Source organism: Pagrus major, chromosome 2 (genome assembly GCF_040436345.1).
Source record: "Pagrus major chromosome 2, Pma_NU_1.0".
In the NCBI taxonomy this organism is placed as follows: domain Eukaryota; kingdom Metazoa; phylum Chordata; class Actinopteri; order Spariformes; family Sparidae; genus Pagrus; species Pagrus major.
In genome coordinates this window covers 14,255,187-14,281,599 of record NC_133216.1, presented here as the reverse complement: position 1 = coordinate 14,281,599, position 26,413 = coordinate 14,255,187, and the positions used below count along the sequence as shown (strand labels likewise).

The 26,413-nt window shown below is 42.8% G+C and overlaps 3 protein-coding genes across 6 annotated transcripts in view; 1 reads left to right on the top strand and 2 right to left on the bottom strand.

The window, feature by feature from the left end:
- The window catches only part of LOC141019793 (uncharacterized), a 47,297-nt gene extending 33,834 nt beyond the window's left edge, over positions 1–13,463 (bottom strand). Inside the window, exons 1-3 of the mRNA XM_073494803.1 lie at positions 13,350–13,463; positions 9,903–10,010; positions 7,305–7,649 (exon numbers count right to left, since the gene is read on the bottom strand). Coding sequence (XP_073350904.1) covers positions 7,305–7,649; positions 9,903–10,010; positions 13,350–13,463 — 567 coding nt within the window. The remainder of the gene's footprint in view (positions 1–7,304; positions 7,650–9,902; positions 10,011–13,349) is intronic.
- Positions 13,464–19,012: 5,549 nt separating this feature from the next.
- snrpa (small nuclear ribonucleoprotein polypeptide A) lies at positions 19,013–21,629 on the bottom strand. Its single transcript, XM_073480191.1, has 7 exons — positions 21,550–21,629; positions 21,152–21,243; positions 20,868–21,040; positions 20,572–20,751; positions 19,891–20,067; positions 19,691–19,779; positions 19,013–19,604 (listed from the first exon to the last, which is right to left on the bottom strand). The coding sequence occupies exons 2-7, from the start codon at positions 21,222–21,224 to the stop codon at positions 19,445–19,447; spliced, it is 852 nt and encodes a 283-aa protein (XP_073336292.1). The 5' UTR covers positions 21,225–21,243; positions 21,550–21,629; the 3' UTR covers positions 19,013–19,444.
- actmap (actin maturation protease) lies at positions 21,049–26,368 on the top strand. Of its 4 annotated transcripts, none has more exons than XM_073480186.1 (8): positions 21,082–21,135; positions 21,822–22,145; positions 22,232–22,458; positions 23,033–23,101; positions 23,346–23,470; positions 23,841–23,970; positions 24,072–24,142; positions 25,446–26,368. In XM_073480186.1, the coding sequence occupies exons 3-8, from the start codon at positions 22,259–22,261 to the stop codon at positions 25,781–25,783; spliced, it is 933 nt and encodes a 310-aa protein (XP_073336287.1). In that variant the 5' UTR covers positions 21,082–21,135; positions 21,822–22,145; positions 22,232–22,258; the 3' UTR covers positions 25,784–26,368. The 4 variants fall into 4 exon arrangements, with proteins under 4 accessions (XP_073336290.1, XP_073336287.1, XP_073336288.1 ...); XM_073480187.1 differs by lacking the exon at positions 21,082–21,135 and having other exon boundaries at positions 21,758–21,984; positions 22,079–22,145; XM_073480189.1 differs by lacking the exon at positions 21,822–22,145 and having other exon boundaries at positions 21,049–21,135.
- The last annotated feature ends 45 nt before the right edge of the window (positions 26,369–26,413 follow it).

The following is a 26,413-nucleotide window of genomic DNA, read 5'->3' as shown; positions in this document are numbered from 1 at the left end:
AGTGGATTGTAATCACACGGTAAAAGATTGTATTCAAGCACAGTTCTGAGTTACTTTACTTGAGTGTTTCAACTTTATGCAACTTCATACTTCGTCTCAGAGTGAATATATTGTGTTTTTTTACTCCACTTCATTCATCTGACAGCTATAGTTAGGTTTAATTTAAGGTTAATATGATCTTATTAAAAAGCTAGCCCGGCTCTGTTAAAAGGCAAGAAAACGCTCACTACTTAACATGTTGTATCTCATTTGTTTAGACCGTACAATAACTCAAGGTTAAAAATGACAATTCACCATTTTACGGGGGAATTATGTGGCTATTACTGAGCTCAGAGCAGTTGCTAGGCAACCAATGGAGACACCAGGTCAAACCGTGTAATTACATCGTCACGTGATGCACCGGGGCCCAAAAAGAAGCGGCTGTTAAACAGTGGATACATTTTTTAAGCGCCACAACCCCCCGTGAAGTGACTCGTTTCACTCTCATAGTTTGATCCAGTCAGTTGGAGAACATTTGGAAAGTGCAGAAGAGCCGCACGATTAAAACATCTTATCCTTATTCAAGTTAGCCGGGAGCCAAACAGGAAGTTAGCCAGCTCGGCCATGAAGTCGAGGTTAGATCCAGTGTTTGGACCAGAACCCCTCCTAACAGCTAAGCTAAAGTAACCAGCTGATGGCAGTAGCCTAATATCAAAGACGTCAGGTTTCTCCCTTCTCATCTCACTCCAAATAAAGCCTAATCCCAAAATGTCTAACTTTTCATCAAAGATTTACATTTGACTTGTGAGCGTTTATAAAACTAGCCCGTCCTCATCAGAAAAGCAGCTGTATTTTGTCCGTGCAAGCAGCTTATTACGATTGCGTGGTGACCTCTAGTGGCAGTAACTATGACGGGAGCAAAGGAGGACGTCAGGTAAAGCAGTGTAAAGAGTGTCATAGTCTGTGTAGGCAGGAGGTGGGGTGGATGGAGGGAGTCAAACACACCCAGACATTCACCCAGGACACCGCTGTTTGTGCTTTACTGTCATGTGTATTTTCCTGATAATACTTCTGTACTTTTACATTGTAGTAATGGTACTTTTACTTACATAAAGAAACACAAAGACAGTAGAATAACATTAGAGCAGACAGAGACTGATAAGAAGATTCAGCCCACAGTAGATTCACCTGAACATATTTGCATGACAGCCACACTTTGCATGCTGAACTCGGAGCTCTGGGAAGAAGAAGCTCTCTGAAAACACTTTCACTGAGCACGGACTGAACGCTCACATAGATGGTTTCTTCTTTATGTCGTGAGTTTTTTCCAGTTATCTGCATCCATAACATTAATCATGGCTGCATCCCATTTAGTTGTGGCCAGGTCTAGGGCTGTGATATCTATGCAAACACACGTGATACATTTACCAGGAATGACAAGCGATCATCAGCACAAGATGATCAAAGTTGGCATGCACTGAAAACTCAAACACACACTCTCAGCCTAACGTGAGTCTTTTCCCAGGAACAGTCAGCTCTGGCCTCCGGCAGTGAACCTGACCACGAGTGAGTTTGAACAGCGGGGATGTCGCTGCTTTCTCTTCATGTTCAGTATTTCCATAGCACCTATCATATTGTCATTTGTCACCGGTCGTCTAAACAAAAGAGCTCGCCTTAACCAGACCTTGATGAACCAGCTCGGGGTGACAAAAGGTCAGGAAACATCAGATTGAGTTCCCGTAATGTCTGCTAAGTGGTGGTCTATACATATCCACCCGAGCTTTGTCTGTACTATCACCACCTGTTCATTAGTTTTGCACTGTGTACCTGCCAACTCGCCTTCACTTTAGCTTTCTCATTCATCCTTCCTGGTTCATTCACTGACTTGTTCCCACTGCTGTCAGATAAACAGATTCATCAGGAACAAACTGAACGCTCTTCTCTTGGCAGTCTGCTCTGTTTCCCTCTCCACATCCAAACAGATTCAACAGTGAAACCACCAACAGAGAGACGGCTTGAAGAAATGACCTCGCAGTTATGAAGTCTTTGAACTTTTCCCGTCTCTCTGCGGAGGCGCCGCAGCTAAAACATCCCAGACCGCTGAGTGTCTGTGATTGTAACGCTGGGGTCAAAATGAAGCCACGTCTGTACGATTACCGATGTCCAGGAGGCAAAGCGAAATCTGGTGTTCACGTCTGAAACCAGACAAGGAAAACCACAGAGACACATCCTATTACATCCTCCGCCATTCTACTTTTCAAATGACTTCACGGACAGGATGATTTAACCACAAAATTGCGCTCCATTTAGTGGCAATTTGTGTTGCCTTGATGAATATTCAGCACACAAGTGACATTCCTGCAACATTCATCCTCTGAATCTTAAAGGAATAGTCTGACATTTTGGAAAATACTCATGTTTTTGCCAGCGGTTAGATTTATATGAGCTTGGTTATCTGGTTAGCTTACTTTGGCATAAAGACAGGTTACTAAACATGATGTATCTTGTTTAATCTGTACACAAACAGAAATGTAAAAATGGCAATTAAGAGTTTTTAAAATCCCCCATTTTTCTTGTCAATCAAAAGTTAACCGTCTGGCTAGCTCGTCTTCATTGGCACGTAACTCCTCAAAAAAAAAAAAAATGTAATGCCTCTTGTGCAAGAGCCTGGCAAAATTGAGGAGGATGATGTAACACATCAGTAACAATATGCCTGTGAAAATAAGTTTAAGAAATGCATGCTACTGGCTAGCACTTAGCTAACATTACACACACAAATAGCTCAGTCTTCTCTTCTATGTGGGTTGAAATATTTTGGTTAATTCACCCATCAGTCCACAGTTGAAACACTGACTGCTCTTGGTGCTCCGCTGCTCCGAGCGTGTGCTGCTTATAATAACAATGACAATAAAGTATCTGCATGCTCAGCTAACTCTCAAGAAAATAAATAAGGGCATTATCTAAAATAATCCAAAATATCAAACCAGTCTTTTTAATACAATCTTTGAGAAGTTACTGGGGGTGATGTGATATTTGGACCTGTTCAGCCACAGTCAAGGGCACGTATAGCCTACAGAAAACATTTACAGGTGAGTGATGAGGGTGTCCTGTAAATATTGACTGGCCAGTGCTGCTCTGAGATGTGAATGGACTGTATTTATATAGCGCTTTTTGAGTCTGAGAAAATGCTGTTTTTGTGTTTGCGTGTGTACTGTTCTGATTGGCTTGCGTGGCTTTATCCTTCTTGTTACACTGCCGCCTACAGGTTTGGCATAGTTATGATGGCGCTCGACGGTGTATTTATGCGGGTTCATGTAAAGGAAAACTTTTTTGAAAACGATCTTGTGTGTACGACGTTATTTTTGAAAACGGAGGGGGAGAAATATTCGTTTCTGTAAATACCCGGCTATGTGTAAATGTGGTCTTACTGACCACTCAGAGCACTTTAAGTCAGCATTCACACATTCACACACTGGTGGCGGAGGCTACCATGCCTGGAGCTGACCTGCTCATCGGAAGAGATTCATACACACTCGCACACTGATGGAAGCCAATTAGGGTTCAGTATCTTTCCCAAGGACACTTCAGCGTGTAGACTGCAGGGGCTGGGAATCGAACCACCAACCCTCCAACTGCCGCTCTACTTCCTGAGCCACGCAAGCTGTCTTGTTTCTGTAAAAACTAAGATACAGCTTGTTGTTAATAATGACTGACTGGTAAAACGAGCTTTAACCAGAGCCATCGCAGCACTGAGTTACAGCGGCCCAGCAGGGATAATAACCCACCATGTAATCATGAAACATTACACTCAAAACAAACACAACACTGCAAATTACAACTACGCTCACAATTCATAAGCAAATACATGACTGCACAATGTTCCCTGAAGAGATTAGCGGGAGAAAGAGAGAAAGAAAGACTGAACAGGGAGGGCAAGGGACAGAGAGAGCTCACCTTTCCTCATAATGACTACGCTCACCTGTTCATCCCCTCACCTGGGGCAGGGGGATCACTCTCCCTCCACCCTCCCTCCCTCCTCCACCTCCCAGAGATGGCCAGATAAAGCGAGTCTTTCAGCCCAAAATGCACCGCCGCTGCCGCTGTGTGTCCCACCTCTCCCTCCCTCTCTCTCTCTCTCTCTCTCTCCCCCTGCAGCCCAGCCCGCCCCGCGGCCCGGCCCTGAAACTGATCCAGGTAGCCTTTCTGACGGAGAACTTTCTCACACTCGTACCTGCCAATCACACACCTCCCTGATGTACGGGAGGAGGGAAAAAAAACACAAGGAAAGTGTGATGCACACACGCAGTATGCATACAGCACACACACAAACGCACACAAAAGCAAACTGTACGCAGATAAGGGAAGATAATTGGCTCTGGGACAGCGAGTCTCACAGGTAAATGGGCTGATACTAATCAAGAAGAAGAAACCTAAGCCAACTGTGTGTTACATTCTTGTGTGTGTGTATGCACGCGTGGAAACAGTCGTGGTGCTCAGGTCAGCGTCGATAGCGTTTTTGTGCGATATTAGGAACATTTCTACAGCAGAATTAGAGCCACAAGGTCTTTTGTTGCCATGTCTCTAATACTTTCATTATGAGAAGGAAGTCAACCATGCTGGGAGCGATCAAAGGCAAAAAAAAAAAGAGAGAAATAAATAAAGAAAAGACAGCAGGAGGATTTCTTTCACTGGAAGAGAAAAAAACTAAGGAGCAAACAAAACCTCTGCAATCATTAGAAAAACTGCGGCTGACTCGCTTCGTGTCCTTGCCGAGTCGTTTTAAAAGGATTCTCTCTTCAGCTCTCGTTGCATTGATAAACAAACATTAATCGCTAAATTGAAGAGGAAAGCGACTAATGGGTGAGGAGGCTGTTACTGCTTCTTTTCTGACCTTGTAAGGATTCAAAGAGCTCAGAGTATTAATGTGAAAATAATATTTTGTTATTTTAGATACAGACTGCAATTTACTTTCATCTTGTAATTATTTTTCTCTGGTAACTGATTTGTCATTTGGTAAAGAAAATGTCAGAAAATAATGAAGAATATCCATCTATCCATCAGCATATCCCAGAGATTGATGGCTTCAAATTGCTTGTTTTGTCAGATCAACAGTCCAAAACCCCCAAAATGTTCAGAAAAGAGATGACTGGTTGGTCTTTTGATAAAATTAAAACAAATAATGTGTTGGTCGCTCTTTGAAAAACAAGAAGGCTCTCAGGGCAGGTTGTCTGGAGCCCTGGAAAAGACCAAGATGTCAAAACATTATGACTTTTTTTAACGATTTGCCTTTTTATTTTAATTTTCCTCTCACATTGACACATTTTCTTGCATTCGGAGAGCCTGGATTGCCTTCTTATTTTGGAAATACCCAAAAAACGTCAGTATAATGTCATAAAAAACTAAGAAAATCACCAAACATTCATATTTTAGAGCCATTTATTTTGCATTTTGGCCTAAAATTGACTTAAATGACTACGTAATTACGTCTATCGACTAATAATTAATTAACAAGTGGTTTCAATTCTAATGCACAATAATGTGTATAAACCAGATGGAAAACTCCTTCATCACTAACTTACTCCTGCACTGTTCTCTGCATAATTGGAAAAAAAACTAAAGAAAAAGAAAGAGAGAAGGAGGACTGGAGGAGGAAAGAAAAAGGTGGATAGAATAATCGATATCTCTTCTTGGCCACGCTCACCTCCTGTTGTGCTAATGGCAGATTAATTGCTCTGCTCTTTAATGAGGACACAAGATGGAGCAGCCAGCCGTGTTGATGTTTGATCCAGACGCAGATTGTTCAATACACCCTGAAAAAAGGGCAACAAAACGGCCTAAAGTTTGTAACTTACATGCAGAAAGTTTGGGCTCGATGAAAGAAAGGAGAGAAAAAGACACAGGACCGCAGCTAATCATTTTCCTTGTAAAGTAGTCTCCTGATTATTTTCTTGACGAATCGATTTCATTGATTGTTTTGTTTGTACATTTTCAGAAAATAGAGGCTATTTTCATCCAACCAGTAGCTCAAACCTCAAAATTATTCAAATATACATTCAAATAATTAAAATAATTACAAGTAAAAGCAACAAATCGAGAAGACTGACACACTTGTACTAAGAAATGTCCATTCAACCTCCAGCTTCCAGGTCTGAGCTCACCAGAAGCATCCATCCAGATCTCAGCCATTCTTTTCATCCAGTCACCACCATCACCAGCGTGATCTCCATCAGGGGGGATCATGTTGCACACACAGCCTCATTAAACCCCCTTAAAATACGGTGACGTCATGACAGGGTCTAATCACCAAAGACTATTCACATTTCTGTAATGAGTAATCCCTCAACACAGTTTATGGCCTCAGTACTAACGGAGCTATATGTAATTTTAGGTTAAAACAATTAAAATTAACTAAAATAATCAACAGAGTTTGAAGAAATAAGCGTTGATGTCATGTCAAATGCATCTTTGTGCTGTGATGTACAGATTTCTACTGATGTTAGCGTGCTAACCAGCTAGCCTCTGTCCGTCCCGTCTCGTAATACCTCAAAAGAGGCAAAAGTGAGTTACTGCAGTGTCCAGTCTGCCCTCAGTCCAACATGAGAGGCTGGAGAAGAGGAAGAAGTGGAGCCCCAAAGCCAAGAAACCATTCGTTAGCAAAGACAGGAGTGACAGCTAGCCTAACGTTGGCATTACAAATATGGCACCTTTCACATGAGCTATGAGCAGTATGACCCAAGAGTTACTTTTCTTTCTCAAATTGTTTAACTTAAAGGATATTTAGATACATGGAAATGTGAAATTACAGTATTTCAAGGCACAAGCTTTGAGCTGAATGCTAACATCAGCATGCTCACAAACGATGCTAACATGCTGATGCTAACAGGTATAATCTGCTCTTTGTTTCAGGCAAGGTGACCCACTTCTGCTACTATTGATTAATAGTTTTTTTGTCTAAAATTAACACTGCAAATAAAAATAAGCACTAAAAAATAAAATTTGTCCAGGAATGATTTTATGAAATTTGACATTTTTACCGATGTGATGGACTCTGACTGGTCTATTAACAGAGGAATGTTCCTGCACCTGAACAAATATTGTGATATACTGCAGTATATAGATTTATAAAAGGTCTTCTGGTCAACAGATTTTTCCTGCATGTCCTCCAGTACTTCCACCCAAAGGACAGAAAAGCTGTAGAAGCATGTGAGAGTGAACTCTGTCATTGTTATTCCACTCTAGCCTCAGTTTGAGTGTATTGTTGTACTTGAAGCTTAGTCTGTTCCCTTGGTAACCAAACTGATAACCACCACTGCCCCTGTACTTACCGGCCAGGCGTATTTGAAGGGAATGACAATGTGACCATTAGTCCCTTCTTCTCCTCCTCCTCCTCCTCCTCCTCCTCCTCCATCGTGTCCTCGGTGGCGGAGCGACTGGGAGTTTCCACCCAGGATCCCCGTGCTTCCCGACCCGAAAGTGCAGGTTCCAGTTGGGACGACCCGGGCCTGGTACTCCTTTAGGCAGGCTTGGAAGAAAGTGTCACATTGGTCCCTGGCTGAGCAGCGCTGCCCCCCGCTGGCCTGGAGGTCGCAGCAGTCTCCGTTCTGCAGAACTCCGTGCGGGTTCTGGAAGTGACGGATCTGGAGCTCGAACATCCCGACAGCACACACAGCCTGAGTCCAGAGAGAGGAGGAGAGGACAGACTTATGTTACTATGTTATTAAACAGGTGCAGCGCAAGACGAGCCATGACAGTATGTGTTTTTCTTCTTGTATGTTCCCACAGTTGAACGTTTAGTTTTTTACACTAGAAGGCTGTAAAACATTTATTGCTTGGGAATTTTCTCTGCGGTTACTGAACAGCTGACTTTATGAGGCGGGCCCATGAGCATGATTTCTGACATCATTAATAGTTTGCAAACCAACCCTTGGCTAATATTTAGCGTACACAAGTGTGATGCGGAAACTTGAAGCCTCCAGTTCACATACACTGAGATTGGACTTTACAGTGAAGTAGGAGCAGGCCGCTCTCACTTCCAACGTGCCAAATACAGTAGCCCGGTCAGTAGAGGTTCACAACAAAATTGAAGCCGTAGGTACCCCCTCTCACATCACAACTGCAGCGAGAAAGTCCGAGTCAGGGGGTTATTCATAGTACTTGTTTACTAGTTTGAATCTTAAGGCCACTGACCAAGCTGCTGAATTTGATGAGTTGGGAGTGAGAACGTGTTGAATAGGAGCCATTTTGTGTCCTGCAGTTAAACTGGACAGACTGTTATATATATATATATATAAATATTTAAACCACAAAGACATGAAATCAAGATAGCTCATGCATGTCCTTACAGTGGTCTCCAAGACGTTTGATGGTTTATTAACTTTTTGCAGAGCCACCTTTTTTATAATAAATGTCACTTTGAAGGATAAAGTTCAACAGAGTTATTAATAAAAGATCGCAGACTGTATAAAACATGGACATGGTGTCCCCATAGGTTTCTGAAGAGCTATTATGAAGCTCATTAAGGTGACTCCACTTATCTGCCCTTCTAATCCCAAAAATGGACAGTTTTAGTATAGGGTCTTATGGGGATTGACTCGTTTTTGGAGCAAGCCTCAAGTGGCCATTCCAGGGACTGCAGTTTTTGGCACTGGTTTCATTTTTTCAGCCGCATCCTTCACACGGCCGGTACCTTGTGCTCAATTTAGACATCTCATCTGTGGACCTTCAACAGGTAAAAAACATAACAGCTAGAAGTTTTACCTGATAAAATCATCATAACTAGATCAAATAAACACCAGTGTATTGCATTTCTGGCTTCTATTTTAGAAGTGTTATTGAAAAGACGACAGAAAGTTTGAGATTGGACTATCGTGTTTCCTGCGATGTACTTTCTCACTACTTCTGGCAAGCTGCAGCGGCCTACATGTCTCCTTTGTATCAAAAGTTTATCAGTATGTTACCAGACAACAGTCGTCAGACAGCAAGTGACACAGAGAGGAATAAAAGAAAGAAACGAGGACGTAACTTATGACCTCCAACAGAGAAAAAATCTATCTTTTCCATCCAAATCATCGACAGATACCCCACCACTCTTGCCACATAATCCGATTCTTTCTTTCTTTCTTTCTTTCTTTCTTTCTTTCTTTCTTTCTTTCTTCCTTTCTTCCTTTATGTGTCACCACCACTCCCTTCTTATTTCTCACTCTCTCCTCCCAGGGGACGATGACACTGAGAACCTGCTCACACTCATCTTCCTCCTCCTCCCTCGTTTCTCTATGTGGGAACGAGCTGTAGCCCTCCTGTCATTTCTCTTTCTGTGGCCATCAGCTCTTTTCTGCATTGTTGCCATTCTCCTTTTCATCTGCCGCCCTTTCTTTCCTCTGTGTTCCCTCCCTGTTTAGAGATGGGTGGAAGGGACACACACACACACACTCACACACACTCTGGAGTTAACAAGACCCCCTGAGAGTCTCAGGGCACCGGGGTCAGGTATGTGGGTGTGTGCATGCATTTGCGTGTGTCTGTATGTCAGTGTGGCACAGTGAAATAATGGTTTTGGCATCTAAACACAAAATATAAACCGTTGTTATCTCAGTTTGCCATGAACCCTCCACTGATGAATAAATCTGAATAATCCACAGCTCTTTCTGGCACAAAACACTGCACTTAATGATTGCTCATTAAGTCCAAGAATCAGAATCATGTATCCCCGGCGGTGATCGTGGACAGGAATGACCACCATGTGTCCGAGCTGGCCGACACTGAGCCAGAATCTCAGTCGCCCCATTGTGTGTGGCTGCGTGTCCCTCTCCTGCCCCTGTCCCTGAGCTGAGAGGGGCAGGAGGGGGTGAGGTGGGAGGGGTCGGGGGGGATGGAGGGGGGAGGCGGGGGTGAATTCGTCTACATCAAAAGGCTCGCGGAGATACATTGGCGCTCATCACTCCACATCCTCCTTTCTTCCTCTCCTCCTCTCGCTGGCCGAGCCATTCCCTGCATACCAGCATTTCAGCGCTCAGTCTGACCAGAGGGACTGACTGAGAGACAGACAGAAAGACAGAGAGAGAGACAGAGAGAGACGGAGAGAGAGACAGAGAGAAAGACAGAGAGAGACGGAGAGAGAGACAGAGAGAGAGAGACAGAGAGAGAGACAGACAGACAGACAGACACAGAGACACAGAGAGTGATCCAAGCCGAGGCTCAGTCCATCTCTGCAGGAGAGCTTTGGCAGTTAAAGGATCAGTTCACCCAAAACTCAGAGTGGCTCACAACAAATCTTCTCCATCTGAAGACTTCAAACATTCAAGTTGAAACCCATAAACTCACAGTAATAAAGGACAAGTCCCTCCCTAAAAGGTCCAGTGTGAAAGATTTAGAGGGACTTATGAGAGTCTATTGGCAGAGATTGGAGTATAATATTCATAATTATGTTTTCATTTTGTTTATAATCACTTCTGGCTAAGAATTGATGTGTTTTTTCCTTAGAGTGAGTCTTTTATATCTCTCCCTCAAAGTCCACCATGTTGCACTGCCCAGTAGCCCAGAATGGACAAACCGAACACTGACTCTAGAGAGGGTCTTTAATGTTTGTAACGTTTTCAGTGGACACAGCAGGGGACACACAGGACCTTTTGACAAAGTACTGACATCTGGATGAAAGCAGTTCACATCAGTACAACACCGTCAAATTGTGTAAAGACAGCACACGGGATGAATTAAAATAAATTAAAATAGAATTATTCAATGTCAATTTGATTCAATGATCAAATGTTTCAAATCTGACAGGGTTGCTCCTAATAATTACCAGACTTTGTTGTGTTTCATGAGTTTCATTAATAGTTTCTTTGCTCCTCAAAGTTTAACTTTGTGAGAAGGACAATTTTTAAATCTCATTCCCAACTCATCAAACACTGACGCATTAGGATCGTAGGTCAGGTCGGCTGCTATCCCAAAGCATCAGTATTTGATGAGAACCAACTTTCGCTTTCACGTGCTATTTCTGTGACAGGGATAAAATGAGTCACCAATAAAAAATGGAAAATGAAAGTCCCCTTCAAAAACAAACCAAGGAACACTGTAAAGACCTATGTTGGTCATTTTAAACACATATTGCCACATTAAATCACACATTAAACAAATACGACCATTGTTTGTGTAATGTGAATTATGGTCTGTTAATTCATTAATTTATCATTTTCTTATCTTTTTCTGTTAAGGGATTTGATTCACCTTTCTGTATTTTTATTAATTTCATTGGTCTTTATTGGCTTCTGTATCTTTTATATTAAGTCTGTTGTATTACCTCTAACTTACTGAAGGCCCTTCATCTAGGGAAATTAAGCCCTGTGAAAATGTCTACATTGGCTGTATGGACCTTGAAGTAACCTAATAAAAAAGATAATTATTTTTTTATTATTATTGGAAACTAATTCTATCTATACAATTAGTACTTCACAAGATGGAGTATGTACAATATACCTGAAGTATCCCAGGAGCACCTTATGTGATCACCACAAATAATCAACAGCACCTCTACTGCATTATCTTCATTATGTTTGTGCCACTATAGAGACGAAACAGTTTACCAATTAATACATTATTTGATCAGCAGAAACTTTTACAGGAACAACTTTATTAATTAATTGATTGTTACAAATTTGCTGGTTCCAGCCTCTGAATTTGAGGACTTCCTGACTTTTCTTGTCTAATATGATAGAAAACAGAATATCTTTGGCGTAATGAACATATTTGTTCAGCTCTGAGCTTCAATCAGCATCTCAACACCTCACACACTGAAATGTAATCTGGGTGGATCTATTTTACAATTGTGAGAAGATTAATCAGGTTTTATTTCCCTTTAAAACCAAAATTGACTTCCAGCTATTTTTCTATTTTTTAAGAAAATGTATTTTCTTCAGTCATCTGCAGCTGAAAGTCATTTGCATGTTTATAAAATGACAAACAGGCTCTGTTTTATGTCAAACAGTGATGAAAAGGGAAAGTAATATATATTTTTTAATCAAACTAAGCTTTTCCTTCACACTGGAACAACATCCTCAAGGCTCCACTGTGCTGCAGTGAAACTACACAACAGACAACATGCAGTGACCACTGGACGCTCATTAGGCTTCACTTCTGAATCGCAGGTCTGTTCTAAGTCCTCATGAACATGCTCTCCTGTCTCCTGCATTAATAATAGTCGCCAGCAGCAGCCGAGGCTCCCGAGTGTGTGTTTTCACACCGCAGTGCAGTCAGAGAATGGAGGGAGTGGAGTGTGTGTTGTTCTTCAGCTGTGAAAGGGTTGCAGAGGTGCAGAGAGAGACGCGCAGAGCTGCCCCGACGTTCAACATTCACACGACCCGGAGTTTACTCGGCTGTGGCCCCCCGGGCTCCACACACACCCAAGACACAGATGCTGGATGTGAGCTCAGTGTTTAGAAAAATGCACACACACACACACACACACACACACACATTCTCACACACATGCACAGAGTGGAGCACCTCTGGGCCTGTTCTTGCTACTGCTGGCTCCTGTCACACATCATAGAGCTTCCTGATCGGGCCAGCAGCTGCTTGACAGCTCACAGGGCAAAAAAGGGAAAATGTTTTATGGTTTTGCACCTTCACGCCCAACATTTTGTTGGCACAAAATCCAAAGCTTTCCATGCTGCCAAATTCACAGCTTGTCAGGAGTCTTTTACACAAGTCATCACATTGATTGGACTCATCTACAAAGAAAAGTCTGCATCCATGCAGCCATGAGGATGAGAACTGTAAAGTAGAGATGTTACAGCAGGCGAGCGTGCTAAAATGGAGCTGCTTTACTCCTGTGAATAAAGAGAGGACTGAGAAGAGGGGGTGTGGTGCGTAATTAAGGTGTTATTTATCCCTCACAGCACCTCAAAAAGAATTTAAGGTTTTCTTTACAGCTGAAATCCCTCAAATAAATCACGTGCAACAGCTGTAAGCTCTCATTATGCTTGATGTGTGTGTTCTCATCCTCACCATTCACCCTAAAGAGTGACATAATGAGCAGTGAATTCTTCAGAATGCTTTGAAACAGGATTTTGATGTAATATTCTCACATTTTCCGCTGTCATATTTGCATCCCGTGCGTCTAGAACAGGATTACAGTAGTTTTCTGTTGCGTGGGATAATAGACACCAGCGGGCTGAAACAACAGGTGGGCACAGCGCCATGTAGGAGCAGAATGAGGGCAGCACAAAGAGGGAAGGGACAGTGCGTGTGGACTCCATTACTGACTGTTTTCAGGCAGCTGTGATGAGAAATAAAAGCTGAACCACAGTTAAAAGTCAGCTTCAGGGGGGGTTTAAGGGCATGCCGCCCGAAATAGCACTTAATCGGTGGCTTACCTGCGGTTGTATCGTGAGCGCGACGAGGAAAATCACAGTCCGCTGCAGGTGGAGGTGTCCCCGGTGTGGGGCACTCCTCATGGTGGTCACCCTGTGCGCTCTTGTGCTCTCCATCCCTGCGTCAAGGGGCTGGGGACCGCGTTGTGCGCTTCGGCGGCGGCGGCAGTGGTGGTGCTGGTGCTGGTGCTGCTGGTGGTGCCCCCCTCCTCCTCCACCTCCTCCTCCCTCCCTGCGTCCGTCCGTCCGCCCAGCTCTCCTCCTCAAACTCCCGCAGAGCCGCTTCATCGCGTCCAGCTCAGAGAGAAACCATAACTACCCCTGTCTGCCTCCGCTTGGATTTATCCCCCAGCCGCCCTCACCACAAACACACAAACACACACCTGATCGGGGTCCAGGGTGGATTTCCACTGGGAGCGACACATGCACACAAACACACAAACACACGGCGCATAAACACACTCCCCTCCGCGCTGTATTCCTCCCACCACCTGCGTTAAGAGGCTTTAAAGGTCCAATCTGCTGGCTCTCTTGACTTGAACTCTCATCCCAATTAGCTGACACTCTCCCTGCTCTTCTCCAAGCCTGATCCACGCACAAAAACTGGAAAGAAAAAAAACCCCACACCAATAATATTCAGCGTGATGAGTGTGCCGGAGAAGTTGCGTCTCTCCACTTTGCGCTCCTCTCATCCAAGCTGCTGGTTGGCCGTTTGTTAACCCGATACGAAGCCCCGGCGGCGACAGAGTCAGTGTGGGAAACAATGAGAGAGAGAGAGAGAGAGAGAGAGAGAGAGAGCATGGAGGGTGTGTCCTGAGGCAGGGAATATCCGTCTCTCAGCTCTTGTCCGGATGGTTCCCAGAGCGCACCAATGCGCTCACCCCTTTCTCTCCTGACCAACCCAAAAACTTTTTATTATTTCCAAAGCATGTCACATTTACGCACGGGATTACCCCGAACGCGTTTCACTTCTCCTCGCTGGGTTTCCTGTTTGCTCTCTTTATCTTCGGTTCCACTTCAGGTTCAGGTTTCAGGTCTCTGCACGCTTCAAAAGCATCTCCGCCGCGTCAATTAAATGATTTTCTCAGTTTTCCTCGGGCGGCCTCTGAAAGGGGAAAGTTTCTATCGCCGTCTGGAGCTGCAGCTCTCCGTAATGAACATAAACAATACGCGAACAGAGTGTATATTGGGCACGAAGGCGCGTCATGGCGCACACGTGGGCCTCTACCTGCAGCCCTAATGTGATCATACCCACATTTATGATTGAGCTTGTTCCTGTGCGCACATGTTTGCTGCTTAATGATGCCGTCGGCTGCAGATACTCACCGGCTGAGCGCACTGAGGGTGCGTATAGGCATCTTTTAGCATATTGGCACCGTTCACATGGCATATTTTCCACATCTGACTTCCAGAGCTCCACACAATGTACCTTCTTCATCGAGGAGGAACTCTAATGAGATTCTGCCTCCCTCCTCCTTCTCCTCCTCCTCCTCCTCCTCCTCTATCTTAAGGTCTATCACAGGCTTGTTGCTCAAGAGCTTCCCTGACAACCGCTGGTGTTTCCGCGGCCTGGCGCTCTGCACTGACCCCGGAGCAGAACAGAGGGCTCTTGAGGAGCAGAGGGTTGATTTGCATAGAGGGAGCAGTGACCTCCAAACATGAGCTGAATTCTAACCAACAGTCCCGGAAGTGCGCGGACACACACGAGCGCACACACACATCTCAGGGACTGCACAGAGGCTGTTGTGTGTGTGGATCACCTGAGGGATCCAACCTCTGCACTCTGTGGATCTTGGTACCTGAACGGAAGTCCTGTGAGTTTTGTATTTGGCACCACCTAATGGTCGCACGTGTCTTTTAGGGCAGAAATTTAAAATGCAAGACTCAGTGATCACCATGAAAGTCTACAGCAGACATCTAATCAGTCAGTGACACACCTACAAGCATGTTTTTCTTCTCCTATTGATCTAAAAAAAAAATTAATGTCTCTCTCTCTCTCCATGTCTTCTGTCCATTTCTACTGTAAACTGTCAACAAACCTTTTAAAGAACAATCTGCCGCATTCACTCACAGCTCTCCATCTTTTTTTTTTTACCCCTTGAAAGGGACTTCTGCAGACTTTGATTACATTAAACGCTGGCTGTTTTCTTACATTTTAAAGCAAGTGCCCATCTACTTCAGTTGTTTAGGAGAATGCTGCAGAAGATTTCCGCTTTAAGAGGGCATAAATAATGTCTTTTCAAATCTATTTGGGATCTCAGGGCTTCTGGAGACTTGGATTACGATGGGATGTATGGAGTATGGAGACAGTTTAAGCTTTTCTTCAGTTGCTTTTTTACGTTTTAAAACAAGTCCCCATCTACTTCAGTTGTTTAGGAGGATGCTGAAACACTGTTTTGCTGTGAAGCTCCAGAAATGTTTTGTGGACTACGAAACTCCACCTGACTGAAGGTGAGGAGATGATGTCTGAAGTTTCATTTTTGGGTAAACTGTTCCTTTAGGGCGAGTCAAGTCACATCACTTTCTTCCCAAAGATGCTGCAGTCTTACCTGCAGTATCCCGTCATTTTAAAGTGAGAGGACGAGATATTAACACCTGTCTGATAATGATATTATTAGCCAATTAGTTTAACCTGTTCAAAACGTATGACAATGCATCGAAGTCATCACATTGACATCAATGCATGCAAAGCTTTGTTTATAAGTTTTGAATATCACTTGTTTTTGCCCCTTGAGGGTTTTTAGGCAACTCTCCTTCACATTCCCTTTGTTTGTTTGTTTGTTTATTTTATTTTATTTATGTGTGAAGTAAAAAAAAAGTAAGAAAGAAACCATCAATGAGCAATGACACACATGCATGACAAGCTCTTAAATGTCTGAGAGAGCCCCGTGTCTTAGAGTTGATTTTTGATCTGACAGCCCACAAAACCCATCGGATAAGTTGTCTCTCAGTCCCTGCAACTGAAAGATCAGTGTGCTGGTGAATGGGAAGGCAGTAGGCATGTTGCCAAGAACATGCGACACACACACACACACACACACACACACACACACACACACACACACACAGAAACACACTCTCTCTCTCACTCACACATGGCGCCCTGGTGGCTAAGGTCAGCGCTTTCTCAAGGCAAAATAAGGGAGTGTGGAAAGGCTTGGGAAACTACAGAAGAATGTGCATTTCTGTGTACACTGCTGAGCCGACCTGAAGACAATTACTCAGGGCACAGTTTAAGTCCACAACAGGGAGGCCCTGTGTGCGCCGGGCACAGTTGATAGTGCGAGTCTAAATCGAGCTTTTCAGGCCTAATTCACACATCACTCCGCCCCGCGCTCATGAATCCAGCCTTTGAGAGGACGAGGTGGTCCTTGTTGGCACGTAATTACTAAACCTACAGTGTGTGAAGGCTGCGAGGGGCCAGTGAGGATGTGCTGCAAAACATACGGCAAGCATTTACTAATTGGCAAAGTTGAGACAATTGTGACCCATTGAACCCATTTGCATTCATTTAGATATTTGTTTAAACACAAATTACTCGCATACCATCCTTATAAAAGGAGGCCTACAACATAATCATAACTCTGACGTTCCTCTACTTTTTACTATTGACTATTTTGTACTTTTACTCCACTTCTTATATTTTCTATTTGTTTTGAATGTGCTACATTTCTTCATTACAAATTACATCAGCTTGAGTGAAAAGTTGAATCTTGTTGAAGCATGTCCATGAATTTCAGAATATGTTATATCCATATTCTGCTTTAATTATAGTATGCACTCAAGCTGGCATGGACTTCACAAGTTTGTGCAAAACCTGCTGACTCAAGTTATCTCAGCATGATTAGCTTCTCGATCATTAAGTCTGAGCTCAGGCGACTGTGGAGGGAAGTCCCTGACAGTCAGGACTCCTTGGTCTTCTTTGGTCTTCAAGTAGTTCTGTCAAAGCTGCGAGGTGTGTTTGGGCTCATTATCCTGCTGCAGTATGAATCCTTCTCCACAAAGATCAAACCAGAGGGTGGAGTGTCTCTCTGAAGAATGGTCTCTTTGGTCAGGGTGGAGTCAGTTCTGTGCAGGTGTCCAACACCAGAGGAGGCAAAACAGCCCCAGACTTGAATCTTCCCACCACACGTTTCACTCAGGGTTTGAAACACTGTGGTATCTTTCTCCTGTTCGTCAGAAATCTCACACTTGGATTGATCAGGAAATAGCACTTTTTTCCACACATCCACATCCTCATCTCAAGACTTTGTCCTCGTTTCCCCTCCTGACAAGTGGTTCAGAAACTGCTACTCCTCTGAGACACTACAAGACAGCCTTCTTCTGACAGGACTTTTGCTGATTGGAGTCTTTCATTCTTTATTTAATAAATTCTGTATCTGTGATGAAGTTACTTTTCTATCTTCCAGGAAACTAATCTCGATGAATTGATCTTCTGATGGTGTGGTCACTGCTGAATCGTGGTTTTGGATATAACAGATCCAGTTTCTGCAAAGTCACAGCCTCCTTAGAAACCTTGAGTTGAGACATGATTAGCTGAAATGTGCTTTGCATGAACTACATAGCTAGAAACCACAGAGGAGACTGATTTTGTCTAATAAAGTAAAATCAAGGTCTCCACACACATTCATACTGACTGCTTCAGGTGCGTTCCCAAAGCTGAATAAATAAATTCAGGCATCAAGCAGTTCCACCGTCCGCAACCCAATGACACGCACAATCACTGAAATTTAAGTTTTTGTTGGTTTCAGAATAACTCTCGAGGGCAAATGGGCCACAGAGACAGATGATGGAAATGCTGCAAAACATGATGACTCAGAGCGGCCAGTAAGTGATGTAATCTAATCGATTTGAAAAACAAAATTAATCTGTATCTGGTTTATTGCACCGGGCAGAGCACAAATACAGATAAAAATGGCTTGTTTGGGCATGTACTGTGTACGTCAAGGCACAAATTGAATGAGACTCCAATTGGTTTACTCGACAAGCAGGAGGGAGGATTTGTGTGGAGGCCCAGAATGCTTTGAAGAAATAGTTGGACTACTCTTTCATAAGTACAGGACTAATGAAAGATTCTTTATGATGCCAAAGGATCCAATTTTCTGCAAGTATTTGTGGAGAATGTGGGCAGCCAACAGTCTGAAGTGCGTTCCCCGTAACATCAGCCACCTGAGGCCGAGTCCAGCAAGGACTTCTGCTGCATGACATCGATGACCTTTTCTCCACTGCTGACTGATAGACAATTCTCATAATCAGCTTTATCCTACACAGCGCTGAGAATTTGTTGTTTCATTTTCCAAGAAAAGGTTACACAAGTGATTTCCCAGAATAATCCACACTCTGAGGCTGAAGTTGAGATCTCCTGGTGCAGTTTTTGGTTGGAACAAAGGCCTACAGATGCCCAAAGCAAACTGTTTAACACCACTGCACTAACAGATTTAGGTTAAGTCAGATTTCGTGACACAATGGAAGAAGCAAAAGCCACAAGAATTAAAAATCAGTTGGGTTGCTCTAAAAAACATTTACTATTTGAGTTGATTAACCCTCAGCCATCCCTCCCTTTACCCACCGCAACATCAGAGGTAGAATAAAGTGGGTTTATAGCACCATCTATTGGCTTTAGATTAATTCCCACAGCAACGAACACATGAAGACGTGAGGCGGAGCAGTGTCTCAAAGAAAAGGTTTAATTATAAAAACAAAAAAGCTCCAGGTACAATGTCTGGTAGACCAGACTCTGGGTGCAATGCTTTATAACAAACAGTTAGAAAACAAAACAGAAGACGCATAAAGTTGCTGATCGATTTGAGTGTAAATCCAAAGAAAGTAAACCAGCCAATTTTGTGAAATCCATATCAGTAGGATGCAAAACTCCTCCACAAATTTACCTGGAGATTTTATGATTACAGTTCTATCAGTGTGACACTACAAAACACAGCAACTTGATGCAAAGAACGTATACTTACATGTAATCCTGGAAGAAGGAAAAAATTCTTCACTGATCAACAAATTTCTAAAAATGTTTCTTAGTTCGGACCACTGCTGAACATCTCTTAAAAAGACCTGTGTGTATGCAGGTAAACCGGCCCTCATTGGTGTTATTTCTTGGCGAACGAGATCTTCATTGCGTTCGCTTGTGTGATCTTAAAGCCTTGTAGTGCATCTCGTGCAGCGCCGGCCTGCACTTCATTGTCAAACTCCACGAAGGCGATGTCGTGGCGACCAGGGACCAGACGCACCTCCTTGAACCCAGGGAACCTAAAGAACAAACAATACAGTCAGGTTCAGCTTTCAACGAATAGAAAAATACAAAAATGCAGTGCAGATAAGGAGCTGTTACTGACTGGTTGAAGAGCATGGAGAGCATGAGTTCGTTCGTCTCTTCTGGCAGGTTGGTGAGGAAGAGGATGTGATTGGGAGGATTTTCTGCAACCTGTGAGGATAAAAGGCAGAGGTCATAATAGAGCAACGAGAAAAAAAATAAATATTTTTTGTTAAATAAATTAAAAAAAACATGCTCTGCCAGAAGATGGGTGCACACTACCTGCTGGGGCATTTGTCCAGGCATCTGTCCAGGCATCATCTGGCCAGGAGGCATGGCACCAGGGGGCATCTGACCAGGTGCCATCCCAGGAGGAGGCATCATGCCAGGAGGGGGCATATAAGGCGGCTGTCCTGGCATGTGCATCATACGGGGAGCCTGGCTCATGGGAGGCATTCCCTAAAGAGCAAAAAGTCATGAGCATGTCAACCAATTCCTCCACAATATTCAATATCCAGAGTTAGAAGGCAAAAAAAAGCCCCTTCTTAAAAGGAATAATGCAGAGTAGGAACTTAAATGTTCAGAGTTGATTGCTATGATAGAATTTAAGTTAATTTTAAAAGATTGCAAAAAGAGTACCCTCGGTCACTGCTAAGGTCTTTAACCAAAAGGTGAAACACATGAGACAAGAATTTTGCCACATTTTAGGTAGGAAAGGACGGGATCTGGGTTTCAGTTCCAATTTGCTTTGGGGAAAAAAATTCCACTTTTATCAAATAACCCTGAACCCACAATACTTTGCTACGTTGCACATTTATACTCCGCGTCACCGTTTATGATAGCTTATCCTTGATTCTCAGGTAGATTTTGTGATGGAAACTCCCACAACAATTATTCAATCAAATCTGTTGGCAACATTACTTACATCAACTGATTACAATAAAAACACATTGTCCCACTCACAGGCATGGCAGCAGGTACACCAGCAACCATGGGTGCAGCAGCTCCTGGTACACCCTTCTTAGCTCCTGCTGTCTCAGCTCCCTTGATTTTCTTGGTCTTCTCTTTTTTACGGTCACGCTCCACATAAGTTCCCTTCATTTTAGCTATGATGTCTGAGTCCATCTTAGCATACTGGATACGCTGTAGGAACAGACATAAGTTCAGACCACAGATTATGTTGCCTATCATTATGAACACATTTTTAGCATTTTCCACTCTCTGTTAAGCCTCACTGGTATTCACTGTGTTGAACCTACCATGGGCTTGTCGTAGAAAGGGAATCCCTGCATGGATCTCAGGGCATTGGAGGCGCTGTTAACCTCTTTGAAAATAACAAAGGCCTGACCCTTCATCTTCACGTTTCTTGCGACCAAGATGTCCAAAATCTGTCCGAACTGCGAGAAGATGGCGTACAGCGACTTTTTCAACTCTGCAAAAACACGGAAAAATGAGTACAAACCCATTAGTTTGAGCTGAGAGTCTCTCTGTGCGCTGTGTGTGAAGCCAGACACTGAAGGCTAGACGGTGAGGATAAACTTACCATCTTTCTTGATTTTCTCATTCAAGTTGTTGATGTAGATTGTATGATTGAGCCGTACGTCCGCAGTGGCCATCTTCTAACCTGTTTGAGTGCTTAGAGTGGAAAAAAACACATTTAACATTCATTTTAAACCAGTTAGAAACACGGCTGCCTAGCTAGCGTTAGCAGATTGCTATTCCGCTTGAATAACGTGGGGCGAACGCTCGCTAAAAGCTAGCTACTAGCTGTTGCTAACATATTTAGCTTACTATATCCGCCTATCGCTTACTCCTGATTCAACTCACTGACACAAAACGCGCCCAATAAGGACACCTAACTTCAGCAATGGTTTGGAATCGTCTTAAAAGCGAAAAATGGCGATTTTTAGCTATTAAACTTGATGTGGAAGGAGTACTTACTCAGGGCGATGAATGAAAACCCCGGCCTTCGCAAATCCCGTGCTCAGTTCTCGCGATAAGAAACAACACGGCGGCTGCTTCCGGTCTTACACTCGATTCAGTGACCCAGTACGTAGTGTAACACCTACAGCCTTTTATCGCCCCTTTTAATCGTCTTTTTTATCGTTTCAGGACGGTAGAAGTTACTCAGACATAAATGAATTAATTGGGCGTTCACTAGTAGTTTGATTTAACGTCATGACACTCATCATACAGTCTTTTTACACTATAAGGACAGAAGATGCACTGGAGGGCGGTACGACCATTTTCCGTTGAAGAAGAAGAAGAAGAAGAAGAAGAAGAAGAAGAAGAAGAAGAAGAAGAAGAAGAAGAAAGTGTCAAATACCAAATATGAGTGTAACACCGGTGCTGTTTGTTAGCGGTGCTCGCTGAAAAGTGGGTGTATTATCTAGTATGTGAAATATTATAAGCTAAATACTTGTTTGTGGAGCAGGAGAAGATTGTTGAATGTCGGTTTCCGCCCAAATAGTATTCTACACCGATTTAAAATAAGTAATTTTTCACCCGTGGAGGAGCTGCTAGCTAAGTTGGAGGAGGTAGGAGAGAGTTACAATGTTTGTATTGGAAATTGTCTTTACAACATGCACTATTACAATACTAACCGAGCTACCACACTTGTCAGGGTTCACCTAAAAGGAGCTCACACAAGATGTCAGTGCAGTGTCCCCTGTCACCACCACCACCTCCTCCTCCTCCTCCTCCTCCACCACCTCCACATGCTCCAGGGCCACCACCTCCACCTGTCTCAACACAAAAGAAGAAGCTGTATCAGACTATAGCCAGCAGCAGGAGCCCTGTAGAGGGGAACCACACAGAGGCCCGCCTACTGCTCAGTCAGAGGGAGAGCAGGTGAGATTTACAATGAGAGACCCACTTTTTCTTTGCACATTTAACCCTGACTCTGTATAACTTACTTTAACTTGTTTAAAATCCTAATGATCCTGGCAGTAATTTGCATATCCAATATCTGACAGCTATTGTTATACTTTAAACCTCATCTGATAGTTGTATCACGTTATTAGGGGTCGACCAATATGGCTTTTTCAGGGATCGATACCGGTTATTAAAGAAATCAAGGAGACTGAAAACCGATATTTAGGACCGATATTCTTTCAGGGTTTTTACAACATCCCTCTGATACCAAGCTCACAAAAAGAAAACGTTATAAACCTCACAAAGAACAGTTTTAATTAGTCCTTTTCACATCAGACTTGTCACAGTAGGAAAACCACTAATGCCTCGAGTAACACTTATGATGGCTCTGTTCTATTTAAGTGTCCAGGACCCTGAAACCAAGGCAGCTAAATAAAACTCAGCCACCATTGATGTATTATTTACACTTATGTGTCAGTGTCTTCCTTGGAAAAAGGCCTCTGTTGTAATGTGTATTTATGTTAATGCAATGTGTGTTTTTGTGCTTCAGTTTTAGGAAGGACCTGCAGTGGATCCTGGTGAACAACTACGTGCCTTCTCTAATTCAAGATGGTCCACAGTAAGTCAATACACTTTGGTGTCATTCTCATATTTGTCATCCACACCTTGATCTACAATTGAAAGAGAAAGCATGTAACTATACCATACCTATAACACAAACAAAACTGTTACCACAAGTATTGTAGGAACAGTGGTGCCATTGTTTCATTAGATTGACTTGAATGCTTTAATGTTTTAGTCATTAATAAACATGGAATTTTGCCAGGGTGTGACTGTGAGCGTGTTATTCATTTATTTTCTAGGTGTGGTCTGGTTGCTTTGTGGATGTCTGCTCACCTTCGACAGCCAAAGCTGAGTCTTGACATGGAAACTGTTGTTCAGACGGCACTGAGCAGAGGATACACGGCACAGGGGGAAATGTTTTCAGGTGACAAAAGTTTGTAAACTATCAGGACGGTCTGTTTTAATGATGTTGAAGAAACAGAGTGGGGACAAGAGTAAAAAGATGGGTCTTATCTATTTAGGGGCAGTAGAAATTTTATGATAGCACAGCAAAGACAAAAACATACCTCAACATCACATTAAACTCCTAGAAACAGATGCGAGATTAATTAAAGTTATAAAAAATAAATAATTAAAAAATGTGGTTTTCAGTTATAAAACCAGGTTTTCAGCTAAAACGTGTTTTTTAGTCGTAATTCCCTCTTTATGTTTCACAAGCAGCTAAATGCAGTTTCACACTGTGTTGAGTTTATGGCCGTTTCTTTATGTTCTCATTAAAATTTTTATTTCGCCAGCTGACAACATGGCCCTGCTGGCAGAGGAGGTTTGTGGCTGTAAGGCTGAGCTGCTGTCGGGAGGCTTAAGTGGTGAAAATGCTGCAACCATCATCACACACCTGTGGGGGAGACAGCCTGTTCTCATCCCGTATCCTCCACCCAAACAAAACTGGGAAGTTTCATTTTCTACTTATGTTGTAAAAGAAAAGTTTGTTATTACAGGACACAATTCCTTCACAGTACGTGCAGATATGATGAGGACTTCAACCATGAGCCATGCCAGCGCAGCGGCTACAAGGCACACTGGGCAGCTGCTTCAGGTAAGACTGGAGGGGTGAAGAAAACAGACACATTTAAACAAAACTTTAATGTTTGCAGCCACAAAGCAGGGCATTAAAGCAACATTATGTAGAAATTGGCATTTGCGATTTGGTGCCTCCCACAGTGTCTGAGTGCAACACCACTGTGGTAAACACAAATCCCAGGTCTGTAACAGTTTGTCAGATGTAATGTAGGTGCTGACTACAAACAAAACTCATTACATAGTAACAATGTTGTTTGTTGAAAACTTGTATGTTGAAGTAAACATGTATGTAACGCTGTGATCCTACCCTCTCACTGAAGTCACATAGTGCAGAAACAAGTGATAGGGGGCAGAGTGGCTGAGACAGAGACAGCATTCACCCTGTTACAAGATATTGTACCATCAACATGATTTAGAAACTGTTATTTCAAGGTAAAAGGTTACATAATGTTACTTTAAATAATTAAACGTAATAATCATAATGTGGAGAATAAAATGTCACAGAAATCGCTGCAATGAACAAATCAAAAGAGAGTTTTTGGCATATTGAATGTGAGTGGCTAGTTTAAACCTCTGAGCTTCAATTCGCTGATCTTCATTGTTAGTTGAGTGACGTAATTAGTGCTGAAAATGAACATATACGTGCAGATGTAATAGACGAATAGATGCATCAAATTAGACCCCTGACCATACAATAAGATAATTAGTATTTTTAGAAACTTTGATTATGCTCTAGATGGTGAAAATGCAGTTCAAACACCTGTTTGCCACTTTCTGCATGTTTAATAAATTGATTTCTGGGGTATTATTTTTCAATTTTATTTAGTGACATTTTAAAGAGAGAACAACATGTGAAAATTATTCGTTTGCAGACAGTGCACATGTGCATATTACAACCCAGATTACAAAAATGCTGATGTTGATGTAAAACATGAATAAACACAGCGTCCCAACGTCTTTGGAATTGGGATTGTAAAAACACATCTGACTGGAATAGTGAGTGGATAATTTTCTATGAAAACGATCTGACATCATTTTTGGATTACGCAATTAAGTGCATCCCTTGTTGATATTGTGACATTGTCTCAAACTTTACTTGTCCTGGAAGCTGACTCATATTCACAGTGCAGCAGTAAAGAGGAACTTTGGAGAAAACAGTCTGATTGATAGATGAGATTTAGGGATATGAGACGAGGGATACATTTCCATGATAAGTGAGGCCAGACAGAGAATTTCCTGATTTACTACAATATGGCTGGTTTAACTGGTCTGAAAACACCAATACGACACACAATAACAACCACATCTGTCCGTCCCAGGTGTTCTCCTCGGTTTGGACCACGGCAGCGTGAACAACAACCACACTCAACCTGACCCCACTCTGCCCTGGCTCTCCCTCGCCACTGACAGCAGCTGTCCCTGTCCTGTCGGTAGCACAGCAGTCAAAGAGGTTTACATTCTGGCGAAGCAGGGTAAAAGCCTGCGCTACCAGCTGTGGAGTTTGGACAGCGTGGCTCAGAGCAACGGGCAGCTGATGACGATGGACCCTCAGAGAGCTAACGATGGGACCCAGTATGTGGTTCCTGAAGGAGGGGTGGAGGCTGGGCTGGCTGGACAGGCAGTGCTGCTCCACACGAGGACTCAGAAGCAGGAATGAGGGTGATACACCACTCAGTGATGTAGAGAAAGATAGATACAGGGTGAAGCATCCAAGACTCAGAAAACACTGATCTGTTGAGTGAACTCTCATGACTGATAGCACAGTTTTACCCATTTAAACTCAGGGTTTTTACAGATGTGGGTTTTAAAACAATGTGATATTTGTTTGATTTGCAAATGTTTTTGAATAAAACCAAAGTGCTTTGAAAAGGGCTTCAAACTGTTCACACAACAGTTACGTTATGCTGATGCTGTGTGTGCTTAAGTTCTGAAGTTGGGTTATTATGGATCCAGTTAGGGGTAAATTATGTGAAAATGTGAGATTATATAATTTAGGGTCTTATCTCACAATTATTTTCATTGACAAATCTGTCGATTATTTTTTCGATCAACAAGTAAGTTACTTGGTCAATAAAATGACAGAAAACCCAAATATATTCAGTTTACTGTCATAGGAGTTTCCAGAAAATGCTGTTTTATACAGAGAAAAAGAAAATTATAAAGAAAAGAATGATGACCTTTTGGTGCTAATATACGACTGAATGTTACATATTTATTCAATAAATCATTCTTGTTTACTTGATTCACTGCCTACCTTTTAAATTTCATGATTCAAGATATAATTAAT